Below are 13,734 nucleotides of genomic sequence, written 5' to 3'. Positions count from 1 at the left end.
CGGGGGATTTGCTGGGATATGGACGATTCTGCAGGCAGCGTTCAAAAGCTCTCACACTTAATCGACCTCAGACTTATACTGTATATCTGACTATGAACACTCATCATTTTGGCAAAATAATGTTTAATGCATGAACAATGTCATGTATAAATAACGTGCAAAACGTAAATTGATTCATCTTAAATCAAACGGTTCTATGAATCCAAAAGAAATAAATATTACTATAAACTGCACAGGCCCAACTATATGCAAAATAATTAATATGGCATTCATAAATAAACATAGTGTACTTTACAGTGGGTTTTATATGAGTGTTAGCTATATATAAACACAACAGGTATATTTGCTCATGCAAAAGTGAACTGCTTTATCCTCATATGTAAAACGTAATCTTTTTTCATTCTATCTACACACGATTATATGGTTAGTTGACACCGAGCTGTGTCTGTTAACTCCGCTGTCTGTATCTTGATTACTTTAACTTAAATAAAATGCTTATCTTTCCAAAACGATTTTTCCCTTGATGAAATGCTGAATGCCATTTCAAGTTATTCATTAAGCTCAGATAGCAATACGCTAAGACGCAAGTTATTTTGAAAGACATTTCTCGAGCTAATTTTGTACACCATTTCAGACTGTTTTTAACTGCTGATTTGAGCTGCTCAGCACAAACAAATGAAGTGCTTTGACTCGATTCTGCTTCACTTCAAAGAACAGTATGTAGAAAGGGAAATTTCATCAACTCTAAGCAGAAGGATGGTTAGGGGATATAACAGAAAAAGTTTTAATTAAGATTTTACAAAAAGGAAACCGGATCTGAATTTTGAACTAAAAAAAAAGCGAGTGCATTTTACCATGAAGATAATATTGTCGCCTTTAATTTCACTAATGCAAACTCTTATGTTGTCATTTATTTACAATTCTATCCGAAACCACTTAGAATGCATTTAAGCTGTACATCTGATCAGCATGAGTGAATTCACCACACAACCTTTTGCGCTGTGAACACAATTTGAGCTAAAGTACGTGTTAGGGACTTCAGTCAGGTCAAGCAATCTAATGCAAATGCTTCATTATAAGCAGGGGACATGATTTATAAATGTCCCATATAAGGGGTGATAATTTAAAAATGATATAACCCCATATAAGCCTCCCCTCATGGGAGATTAGCAACAAATAAGTTGTGTAGTGCTTGTGACACAGCAGCTTTGAATATTTACATTAACTCACACGGCGCACACTTTTACCCAAAGAAGATTGGTGACAGTGCATTTAGGGTACATTTCATCTGTTTGTGTGTCCACCTGGGAATCAAACCCATGCTGCTGGATTGCTAACACACAAAATTCTCTATTTTGCCACATTGACAGCAACTTAAATGCACAAGGGGAGTCCGAACACCGTTATCATTTCTAGAATTACTTTCTGGCATATATATTGTTGCAGTGATATTTACAGTAAAACATTTGCCTTGACATCACCCTTTATTTTGTGTATGCAAGGAGGCACAATCCAAATTAGGGAAACCTGTAAAATACTTTGCAAACCTTAGAAGACATTAAAAGATTAGCCCTCACATTATTTTATACATGCAAACTTGATCAAGTCGGGGCTTGTGTCCATAAAGGCCTCACATGGTGTTTACAAACATATACTGTAAATGAGCGTTTCAAGTAGGAGATGGGGAAATATTGAGGGTTAATGCCCGAGAGTCACATATTCAGCAAGCTTTGTTTTTAATTAGCATATCAGCGCATACATTTCTATTTAAATATGAACTGTCGGCATGAGAATGAGGCCGCTGGCTATCAATCTGTCAGAGTAATTTGTCAAGGTGAACGTTAAAGAAATAAATCTTGTTGAAATGCAGGAGCGTGATGGTGCCGTGTTTCTCTGCAACTGGGATTCAAGATCAATTATGTTAGAATGTCACAGAAATATAAAGATGAAAGTAAATTGTTGATTTAAGACGGATACAAAATTAAACAAATAATAACAGTTTCCTCAAAAATGACACTATACTGATTTGAGATAATTTGAGTGAAATTTCATTCAGATGACAAAACTTTTTGCTACAGTAATGCGAGTTGGTCATTTATGTACCCAATAGGGGAGTCTTCAATTAATGTGTCTGTGTCAGATGCCCATGATTTCCTCTGACGTTTATAGGAAGTCCTCTCGTCTCACCCGTCAACCCCTCTGACAGGGTGGTCTCTTTCTACACCTCATTCATCTTCATTAGCTGCATATTCCCTCCATCTCACGTCAAAAATACTTAACGTCTCTCTCACGTGGGCCAAAGCGATTAGTTAGTGCTAATACCAGTGCATTTCAGGACAGCTAATACATTTCTTTCTGATCCGCCTCTGTTAACAGTCCCCGTGGTCCTTTTAGCAAAGAAACAATACAGCCGCCATCTGTTAACCTCCTACACTTCCTACTGTTTTAAGTGGACCAGCACCTCCTGCATAACCCGTTAAACAGCAAGAGTTAAGACAAATGCAATGCGGATGCAAACATGTTTATTTTCAATTAGTATTACAGCTACATTTACAACACAGCTTTGGCTTCTAAACAACACAAATGGTAGACTAATAATCTTGGCGGGGACTTTAATTTTTCGAGGGATCAAAATCTCATTATGAACTTTGCTGCTATCACATAACTATTTTATATCATAATATTGGCTTTAGTAATAAGATTTTGGTACAGGTAATCTAAAGACTCATTAGGAGTCAGAGTCACAGTGCAGGATATTAGATCCTAAAACATTCTTCTCATTTCACGATTATGTATTAAAATGAGAAAAAAAATCAATGAACATTTTGGAACGGATATTATTCAACATTCTCAGAGCCAAATTGTAATGTGTGGCTTGCCAGAGATGGACGGGCTGCTCAAGCTGAGTCGTGGTTCCTCGCAAGATTTTTCTCCTAGTATCTCAACATCTTTTAAAATGTCTTTACCACAGATTCTGGCTTGCTCTCTGGGGGTATTAAGCTGAAATTGCCAACCAAAGGTATGCCTTCCCCAGAAACGACTGCGTAATGACTACTCTAGTTAAAGGGATATTTCAGAGGCAAAACAAAATTGTTTAACTCACCCTCAAGGCATCCTGACTGAACATGACTTTCTACTTGAAGAATTATGCAGTCGGAGTTATAATACCATGAATCATTTTTCTTCCAAGCGGTAGAATGGGAGTGAATGGGGGGCAATTTTTTGAAGCTCCAAAAACTGCATCCGTGGATCAAAGAACAGCTCGACACGGCTCCGTGGTCTTAATAAAGGTCTTCTGAAGCGAATCGAAGCGTTTGTTTAAGAGAAATATCGACAGCGCTTTTAACGTTAATGTCTAACTTCCATTATACTTCGGCTGCGCGTGAACCAGAGGCTCGTTTTTCCGGCAAATGACGCAACCTCGAAGTTACAGATTAACGTTAATAGCGCTGTCAATATAGATATTTCTACAGAAATGATACGTGGTTTTATAACTCCAACTGCATTATTCTTCAAGAAGAAAGTCATATTCAGTCATGATGCCTTGAGGGCGAGTAGAACATGGGAAAGTTTTGTTTTGCCTCTGAAATATCCCTTTAACTCTGACCATATTTCTTCAAATAAAAATATCATAATTACACAGTAAAATATACTAGCATATTTGTAAAATATTCTTTGAAACAACATTCTAAAAGGTGCCGCATAAATCAACCTGAGCCGACATTTGTTTCTTTCCAAGAAAAAACGTGAAGGATTGGTGAGACCATGTGGTGAGGTGAGATGTGGTGAGACCGAATGAACTGAACTGTAAAACACATGGCCCAAAACCAACTGCTTCAATGCATCTGGTGTATGCTGATAGGATTATGATTATCTAACAGACATTTCAGATTTGTCACATTGCAGTGCACAGCTCACCACACGTGTTCCCTTCCAATAACTGTACAGCATCAATGACGCATTTCAACTTCATCTGCTCTATAATTAAATCTTACTGTTTATAAAGATTCACACCTGCCTCCATGTCCTCTCCATATTCTTCCTCTTCTGTGTTAAGAGTCTGATGTTCATCAGAACCGACATCATCCATTGAGATTCTCTCCGAAGTCTCCAAAGGCTGCAGCAGGACACCAGAAAACTCCATCAACACAGTCTTATTTAATTCTATTCACATGATCATTCTAGTAAATTATTCATGTATTGTTTTGCACAATTTACCTTAAACCTTTTTATAATAAAGACCTAAAATGTTCAGCATGCATTTACTTCAAGATAACAAGCATCAAAGTTAGATTTTGACCATTATTTCACTATGATTTCAATGCTAACACTTCATAATACTGTTTCATACTTAATAGGTAGTTATGCAGAAACTAATGCAAAACAAATGGTTAGTGCTGCATTAACACTGTACTGATAACTAATAAGGAAGAAAGTTTAACTAATCGGCAGGTAACAGCATCCAGATGTTTAAGGTAAGTAACAATTATTTACTTATTACTTATTTAAAAGTCATCAATAAATACTGAATGCTGTGTGTCTCCTGCAGAATTGTAAAATAACTAAGGCTCATTTAAAATAATTATCAACTACTCATTAACAGCTGCTAAAAATACTTATGTCAATAAACTGGTTATATATGTTCTAATTACTATGAAAAATACAATTTTAAGTAATTTTGTTTACTTTGAGTAAACTTAATGTTATACCACCAAACTATTGTCTAATATTGTCCTTTTCAAGATTTTCATATCAATCGTATAACGTTAATCGTATCAATGAAATAAATCTCATGAATCTTTATCCTATTTCCTATTTTATTTATTTAAAAGGAAAGAAACTTAAGAAATACACCTCCTAATCACTGCACCTCACTTACCTCACAAACATATCTGACATATCTCTCCTTGTTGCTTATCATGAATCTAACTGAAGTTGTGTTTTCATTATCAACTATTAAGAAATTATTGGTAACTCATAATAAATTATTAAAAAAATAGGATTACTCTGTTCTTATTATGGAATTATTATGTGAAAATCATAGTAACTTTTTAGTAATTACTCAGGTCTTACCATATCAGTATTAAGTAATTATGATGGGCAACAGTATTATGAAGTGAAAATCATAACCCGTTAATAAAAAGCAATTCTGGGGTAAAGGAAATTAAAAATGAAAATCCCCAGTATTACCAATAAATAAAACAGTACTGTAAAAACAAAAGCTTGTAGTAATTTACAATCCACACACATACCAGAACAGAGCTGAATTTTTATGGACACAAGAGATATAAATACTAACAAAAACTTTACAGTTACACAATAGTAACAGTCAATGCAATATATAAAACTGGGTATGGTTTTAATCGCGATTTAACATATCTGACACAAAATGTTAACTGTAAATCCAGGTTTCGGTTATTAGCTTCCAGTTGTTTCTGTAAATCACAGTGTCTTGTTTGCTTCTCTTTTCTGTAGCTTTCATCTGTCTGTATAGATAATTTATACTATAAAGACAGCAGTGATTTCATGTTGAATATATCAATAAAGTAATTGATAGATGTGGTTTAGCATTTTAGCAGCATTCAATCTGAACACACTGCTGCTGTGACTTCTGCATACAGGGCCGTTATGTTCATGCCCCTCCCCCTTAAAGTAACAGTGCATTATTTGTGGTTACAACGCTGTAACGATTGATTGACAAGAAATCTTTCAATTTTACCACAGAAACATTAGTGACAATACAGTGATTACGAGGGGGATTATTTTTTACTATTTTTGTTGAAAAGCACAATAGATTGATTTGTTTTGAATCAATATAAATAAAAATATCACAGTATGGAGAATTCTACGAAATTCCCAAAATAATTTGTTCAAATGAATTAAAACTATTAATATAATTAATCCTAATACCAAACAGGTATCTTTAATAGGCTGTTTACTGGCAAAATTATTTTTTGCAACTGTTACTGTGCGTTCAGACCGCCGCCGTCGAGAGCGTCAAAAAGCTCTCTGGGCGCCCTGCCAACAACGCTGTAGAAAGATTCGTGGACGCTCTGGTGCTCTGACGTAGACCAAAGTTTACAGGGCTGCGTTCTCTGGAATCCTCTCAAGGAAACGACTTCTACGTTCCGATTGGTTACCGCCGAACCGCGTCATTGCTCATTACCATAAAGTTGTACTGATTTCAACTCTTCTTGACGCCCTCAACGGCCAAGACGCGTCGCGCCGCTGCTCGCTGCCGGCTCACATTGAAAATGAATGACTTCCGGCCACTTTGACGCTCTCGACGGCGGCAGTCTGAACGCACAGTTAGTGAGTAGTTAATGGATAGTTATTTTAAATGAGTCTTAGTTATTGTATAGTTCTGCAGGAGACATACAGCATTTAGTTGTTATTAACAACAATTAAATAAGTAATAAGTAACTAATTGTAACTAACTTTAAACATCAGTATGCTGTTACCTACTGATTAGTTAATCTTTCTTACTTATTATTAGTTATCAATAATGACTACAGTGTTAGTGCAGCACTAACCATTTGTTCTGCATTAGCTCCTGCATAACTACCAAGTAAGTATGAAACGGTATTATAAAGTGTTAGCATTTCAATCTTTGACATGGCCTTACTCAGTCAATATTAAAGATATCAAGGTTATACTTTCATAAAATGTGCTTTACATTATGTAGGATGATTTAATATAAAAAAACAGTAAATCACCAAAAAATGTCTTCAGCTGGGTTTTCACAGACAGGTGGCTGTTTTTACCTTTATTGTCTCCAGCTGGGCTAAACGGCATCTCTGCAGCAAATCCACAAACAGGTATATGAGCAAAGCCTTAAGGGAAGAGAAATAATCAACATGACTCATTAAAACCAACAACGTGTGGACTTTTGTGCCAATTCTGGGGGAAAAAAACATGTAATGGATTACAAAATGGCTAAACAGAGGGTACTTCAGTCTTTATGAAAGTATAATGAAATTACCTAAAATATTTAATAAACACAAGTGGCAGGGTACATGCAGGACTTTATGAATGATGGGTGTTCTAATTCTTCGCCGCTTCATGTGGGGTGGCTCATTACCTGCTGTGCTTGAGCTCAGAGCTGCGCTGCGCTCATTCAGTTATAGAGCAATTGAATTATCAATACATATTTTGTTGCTAAACCAACTATTTGTGCTGAAATTGAAGAACAAAGAGTATTCTCAAAGAGATTTCAGTTGGGAAACGTTGGATGATTACTAGAGGTGTGAAACGTAGCTATAAATAAAACACGTAAAAAGGCAAAGTGCACTGCAATTAGCAGCTCGGAAAAACTACGTAGACAAATTTTACAATGCATCGCAATGTCTAACAAACAACCACCAGCAGCAATGTCATATTATTACCAAAAAACAAATTTTGCTTCAAAGCGGCAGATTCTCTGAAGTCAAAATCAACTCAATCAAATGTCAGAAAAAAGGTTAAAAACGAGAACAATAAAAATACGAAAACAAAAGAGGCCAACTTATAATTACCATGCGAAACCGAGCTCTTTTGAAAAACCATGTCGCTTTTGAAATGCTAAGTCTATTACCAAGTGGGTGTGAAAAAGCTTAAACGAAAAGTTGTCACAAAACAACAAGCTAAATGCCAAACAATGTCACTAACAAACTAATACAAATTCACAAGCAAATGGAAAAACACACAGCAGGGGGCATTATCCAACAACTCACAAGTTACCTGCACAAGAAAGCCAATTAGAAAAGAAGTCAGGAAAGGTAGCAGACCTGCTCGAGCTATTGTTACCGGCAATCCTGAAAAAAAATGCCAGAAATGCTGTTAACAGATGAGTCTGTCAATGCAGAATCTAGTTTTGAACATATCCGCAAGGCCTTATGAAAGCAAACATATTCAGCCATCTGAGACTGTTAAACATATACAAGAAATAATCTCTCGACTGAATCATTTACAGGTTGTAATTTTACTATGGCTAGATGAACGCTTCAAAATGATTTCACTCAGGAGACAAAAGAATGAGAAATTTCATTTGAACAACTATTAAATCTCAATGAAAACAGTATAGTTAAATTCAATGCACCATGTAATTGCAGTGTCTTATAAATATATATCTGTTGCTGTTCAGACCATAAAACCTGGATATATCATTACCAAAACAGAAAAAAGTCTTACCAAGAACCCATTGAGAAATTGCGCTGAACTTAATTTTGTCTGTTAATGGTCTCACGCATGAATTTTATTTTACCCAAGAGACTCTTTGCACATTTATGTTTCTTTACGATGGTTAATTAAAGAAAAGAAAATGATCTGCAGAGCTTCAGTGCTGTAGATCAGCTGATAATAGTGAATGTCTTATGTTCTGAACCAAATACTGACTCAATTTCAGTGTAATGCAGTTCTTTTAACACGTATAAAGCTGTTACCTACCCAGGATCCCGGTTCCCAGAATTGTAGCGATAGTTAAAAAATCTGTGGAGAGAGAACATTTAATATTAACAAATGTTTTATACTAAATAAGTACACATGAACATGTTCACTGCGTAGCAGGAAAGTTAGTTGGTGCATTGGGTAAAATAAGGGCAAAAAGGAGAAGACTTTCTAAATGTCAGGAAAACGTGGTGAGACACAAGGACAGAGGACCCAGGTGCAGACAGCGGGTAAGGGGTTAACAAGACGTTTAATAAATAATAAAGACAAAACCAAAAAACCCACGAGGGGGTAACATAACAAAACAAGGGAATATAATAACATGACAAGACAGGACTAAGACTAACTAAACTTACACAAGAACTACAGTAAACACTTGACATAATTTACAAAATGACTACACTAGACTAACATGACATGACACAGGGACTTACACCACACGAATCAAAATGAACCAGCACAGGACAGAAAACACAAGGGCATTATAAAGGGGATAAATCAAGAGGGTAACAGGTGAAGGGCATGAAACAATAAACGAGCAATAACGAGGAGATGAGAGGGCGAGAACAGAGACGAGACCGGAGAGGGTGTATGGAAGGCCATAAGGGCCAAAATACCCCTCTCCACAATACCCCTTTGTCATGATCCTGCCACTAGACCACGAGAAACATGACATGATGCGGCAGAATCATGACACTAAAAAGTTAAAAGCATTTTCATTAACAAAGATTAATAAAAACTGAAAAACAATCGCTTATTGTTGGTTCATGTTACTAATGTAAAGTAGGGTAACACTTTACAGGTGGGGATGATATTAAGCATTTCATATATTTAAAATTTTATTTTAGATAACAGTTTATGAAACATGTCTAATCATTCTCACAAATAAAATCTAGAGTGCATTTGACACTAAATTTCTCCACGAATACTGATAGCGGATTATTCAGTGTATCTATTGATGTCAAAGATTAAATTAATATAACTTTCTGAATGTTACTAATTCATATAATGACTATTAATATTGAACATAAAACTGGTGATGTTTCCTAACTATTTCTATAGACCGTTTCTTCGGACGCACGCACCTAGACTGCAGTTAACTTCTGGTCTGTGTTTGTTTCTAATAATACATGTCCCCCCCACCTGAGGAACCAGAACAGTTCATGATTCGTAACAGGATTAAATGAAAAGATCCAAAGATACAGGCAGATAAGGAGGAGATGGGGATGGAGGTGGGTTTTAGGTGCAACACGATTAAGCAGCTGATAAGGAGCAAAGAAATGCAACTTAAATAGGACGCAGTCTAGTGTGTGTTGTATGACTATTGGTTAACGTTGATTAGCTGCGCCTGATGTGATCAGCTGATGCAAGCTGAACTCACGTGACCTGCCAGAACTAATGCTACGCTTGATTTCTTCTCGGTTTCTTTCGTTTGTTATCAGAATGAATCTACAGGCACTCTATTGTTTGCAAATGTGTACCGGAAGTTAAGGGCAGTCCACGAACACGCGAATGCTCAGTAATCTTTGTTTATGTTATTGCTTTGAAACCGTCTATCTACAGAGCAAAATTCACTGCATTTTCCTGTCCTCTTTTGATTGACAGAATATTTCGTCCCTGGTCCTCGGCTGTTTTTAAACTATTGTGTGAAAAATTGCTTTTATCGACCGATGCGATTATTGGCTGACATATTGGTGTAAATAGGCAATAAAAATATTGAATCCCTCTAACGCAAACATTTAAAAAACAGAACACCAAAAACTATTAAATGTATAATATACAAACAAAATTTGTTTTGATTTGCTTCACAGTCAAAAAAGTTGGCCAATGTGTCATCAGCAGGTCCAGATGGGATCTGCAGACGTGTTTCAAATGTTCTGAAATGTGTAGAATGTATTTCAATATGATAAAATGTGTTAAATGGAGTTGAGAGCACTGTACTGTACACTGTTAATGATAGCTGAAGGCATTATGAAATGAGCCAAAATATTTAATAACACAAGGGACTATAGGGCCCGGCTTGCAGCGTTTTACTTGCTGCAAACAAACAATGCATTGGCCTGATCCCCAATAACGGAAAGATGAGTTAAAAACAAAGCATCATTCAAAACGTAATGTATACGCATTTGTATAAATCGGAAGAAAAAATATATATACATACATATGAAAAGCTATAGAACAATAAGTGTTTCTTTACACATTCCTAAACCTTAATGGCATCTCTGCATATTAAGCTGAGATGTGCAAAAGTATTTTAACGCCAATGTCAAAAGGGTAGGCCAGAAATGTAGAGAGAGACAGCTGATCTAATGCTGGGGGAGCTGCGAAACTAAACAGCGAGAAAGAGAAAAACATTCTAGGCACAAACACTTCTCCTCTGCCCTAATTACAAAAATGATGCCACAGCTCTTTGATGCATATTAATAAGATGCTTGTGATTAGCCTCTCGCCGAAAAAAAAGCACAGCAGTCACGATTGAGAACCCAAACTGAAAAGTTCAAATTGACTTTGCTGACACTACAGATAGCGTTTGATTTTCCAATTACAGTGTAAATGTTTGGGCAGGATTAGTTACAGATGCGCGAATATTATCGGGGAATAAACACTTATTGTTCAAATGGAAAATTGATCATTGAAGCCATCTTTATCAGCCTCAGAGTATAACAACCAGGTATTCTCATCGGCCAGGAGTCATTTTGAGTCTAAAAACAACAAAAACTTTTATAATCTGTCAAGTAGCACGGCCCGTATCATATCATCAGGCCCCTGAACTAACTCTTAGCAGCTGAGAGATATGAGTTTTCGTAATAATAATATGACATGCCAGGAGATGAAATTTGAGAGATGAAAGAGGTTCATCACCGCCGTGAGCCAGCAAATAACAGAAGGAACGAGTCCTTCCTATTTGGGTAGAACCTGCAAACGGACAGATTTGATTAATTGACAAAATGCCTGAAGTATTGTATACACTCATTGCAGGCAGAATTATGGGGCAGCTCCTTTACGGATTTAAATTACGCCCACACTCAGTCAAAATGATGGATGACAATGAGTACAGAAGTAGCAAAGTAACCATGATGGCATTTTAATGGCACTGATATCAGCTACGGTGGCAATCGGCCAAGTCGAGTACCATCCTCGCGCAGCCGTTTAATCTGGATATCACAACTTCTGCTGGTTAATGCAGTTTCTCGCTGGTCTCTCATATTAGCTCTGATTAATGGAAGGTTGTTGAATTTTTATGTACTTGCACTATAAACCTCATTTCTGGTAATCACAATGCAGACAGTAATTGTGTTATTGCCATGCTAAAATCCATTTAGGGTTATAAACCAGGCGAAATATTGGAAACATAATGACAATTATGCCTGATCTTGTATAAACAACACGAGCAGTTAGAGTATACAGGCTTCCAGTTGATGGTCAGAATAAGCTACAGTAGCAGTTGGAGCTGTTTAACCATAAAAACAGCCTAGTAAGTATGTAAGTAAGTATTATGCAAATAATTTTACTCTCATGAAAATAATTGACTCTTACAAAACACCTGCAAGCTTTCTACTAAAACAAGACAACAAAGTTCTCACGAATGCTTCACAGACTGAGACCATGTCTGACCATCTGAATGTGCACTGAACACAATACTGCAAGCGCTCTCTGGGATCTAATTTGATTGGCTGGCATATATTCATCATTTTAGATAAACCCGCCTCTAAAAGCCGCAAAAAAACCTCCTGTGGTCGGTCATTTTACATCACTAGGTCTTTCTAAGAGACAATGTCTTTCATATCAATGGATCAAAGCCTATGCTAAAAAGCTTGAAATTGGTTTAACCACACACTCTCAAAGTGTGGATTATATAAACACTGTGAGAGTTCATTTGACCTTTTTTAACACTGGCGATTTTTCTGCGCAGCAGTAATACTTATCATCAACACACAATTTACAAAAGCAAGTTAAGAGAAACAAACAACTGCATCATTTGCAACAATTAACAATTACAAAAACCATGGTTTAACTATTGTATTTGTAGTAAAACCACAGTAACCACAAATTCACCATGGTCTCACTACTGCACCACACTTTACTATAATATTTGTGGTAAAGCTATTGTAATATTGGTAATCTAAAGAAAAAAAAACTACACAATAATAAAACAATGGTTCATTTTCCTAAAGGATTTAAAACAGTGTGGGCTACGAGATATCCTATGAAACAATAACAACTGCTCCCGACTAAATCAACCAGATAAACCCTTTTCCCAAGTGTACACGTGAAGCGCATCAGAGAATGATGCACACAGGAGAATGACGTCATATCTAGGATCGCTCTCAGGCTGCACCCGAACAACGCAAACACTCAGGACTCAGGAGAGTTATGAAGACATAAAGTGCTCTGTCAATGATGTAATATGGTGGTGAAACTCACTCATATATATGGCGGGGTGAACGTTTTAGACTTGCATGAAACCGGCGTGTAATGCTTTAAACACGAAGCATCTCTCTCGCTCTCTCCTGATACTCACAGCACTGCAGATAGATAAACCTCAGTTTCCAGGTTCTATCCTGGTTTTTCCTTGCGGATTTGAAAGACACGGATGTGTCAGTGTTTTCTGAGATGGCATGGCTGGAGCAGATCTCCTCTGCAGCTGTCGCCATCATAGCATTTTGATTCCCCCCTATATTCCGTCGCTCGCGTGCTTTGCTCTGCCTTGAAGCTTGGTGGTTACGGGCATGCGCGTGGAGAGGCGCTGAGCGCGCGCCGTGGGGGAGCTCCTGCAGTTCTGTAACAGGAGAAATATAGAAAAAGACGAAACTAACAATAAAACGCAAAAAAAGACAAACGCACACAGTTTTAATCGTGTTTGGAAATGTTGTTTTGATAAATACTGTATATAATCCTTATAAAAGCATCATGGGCATTTGTTAGACAGACATGCTGCGAAGTTGTATACATTTCCATAGGCTATATATTTATGTAATTTACATGTAAATACATATAACTAATCTATATATTTATATAATTGTATGTAAATACATAGCCTACAACTAATCTGCAGCATATTTCAATATATATGAAGTTAACCTAGTGTTTCCAAACTAATGGTGACATCAAAATTCCATGCATGCTTTTTTATTCTCGCTTTTTCCTTGAAAATAAACTTTGCCGTTTTATTGGAGATCTTTACAAGATAGCATCAGAATTTTAATGTACTCCCCAAAGACTGTGACCTTTTCCCTTTCCTGCGACTAAGTTATGGCAGTGATTACAGGCATTAATAAAAGATTAGATTAACTCTCTGCAGGATTGTCA

At 36.6% G+C, this 13,734-nt stretch overlaps 1 protein-coding gene across 2 annotated transcripts in view; it reads right to left on the bottom strand.

The window, feature by feature from the left end:
* The window catches only part of si:ch211-51h4.2 (uncharacterized), a 104,651-nt gene extending 91,512 nt beyond the window's left edge, over positions 1-13,139 (bottom strand). For both annotated transcript variants that reach the window (XM_057362859.1, XM_057362860.1), the window contains exons 1-5: positions 12,947-13,139; positions 8,425-8,466; positions 7,720-7,793; positions 6,765-6,833; positions 4,015-4,117 (exon numbers count right to left, since the gene is read on the bottom strand). In XM_057362859.1, coding sequence (XP_057218842.1) covers positions 4,015-4,117; positions 6,765-6,833; positions 7,720-7,793; positions 8,425-8,466; positions 12,947-13,082 — 424 coding nt within the window. In that variant the 5' untranslated portion in view covers positions 13,083-13,139. The remainder of the gene's footprint in view (positions 1-4,014; positions 4,118-6,764; positions 6,834-7,719; positions 7,794-8,424; positions 8,467-12,946) is intronic.
* Between the last annotated feature and the right edge of the window lie 595 nt (positions 13,140-13,734).

Source organism: Triplophysa rosa, linkage group LG20, assembly GCF_024868665.1.
Source record: "Triplophysa rosa linkage group LG20, Trosa_1v2, whole genome shotgun sequence".
Taxonomy (NCBI): domain Eukaryota; kingdom Metazoa; phylum Chordata; class Actinopteri; order Cypriniformes; family Nemacheilidae; genus Triplophysa; species Triplophysa rosa.
Note: the sequence above shows the minus strand (reverse complement) of the source record. Positions and strands in the feature narration are given on the sequence as shown.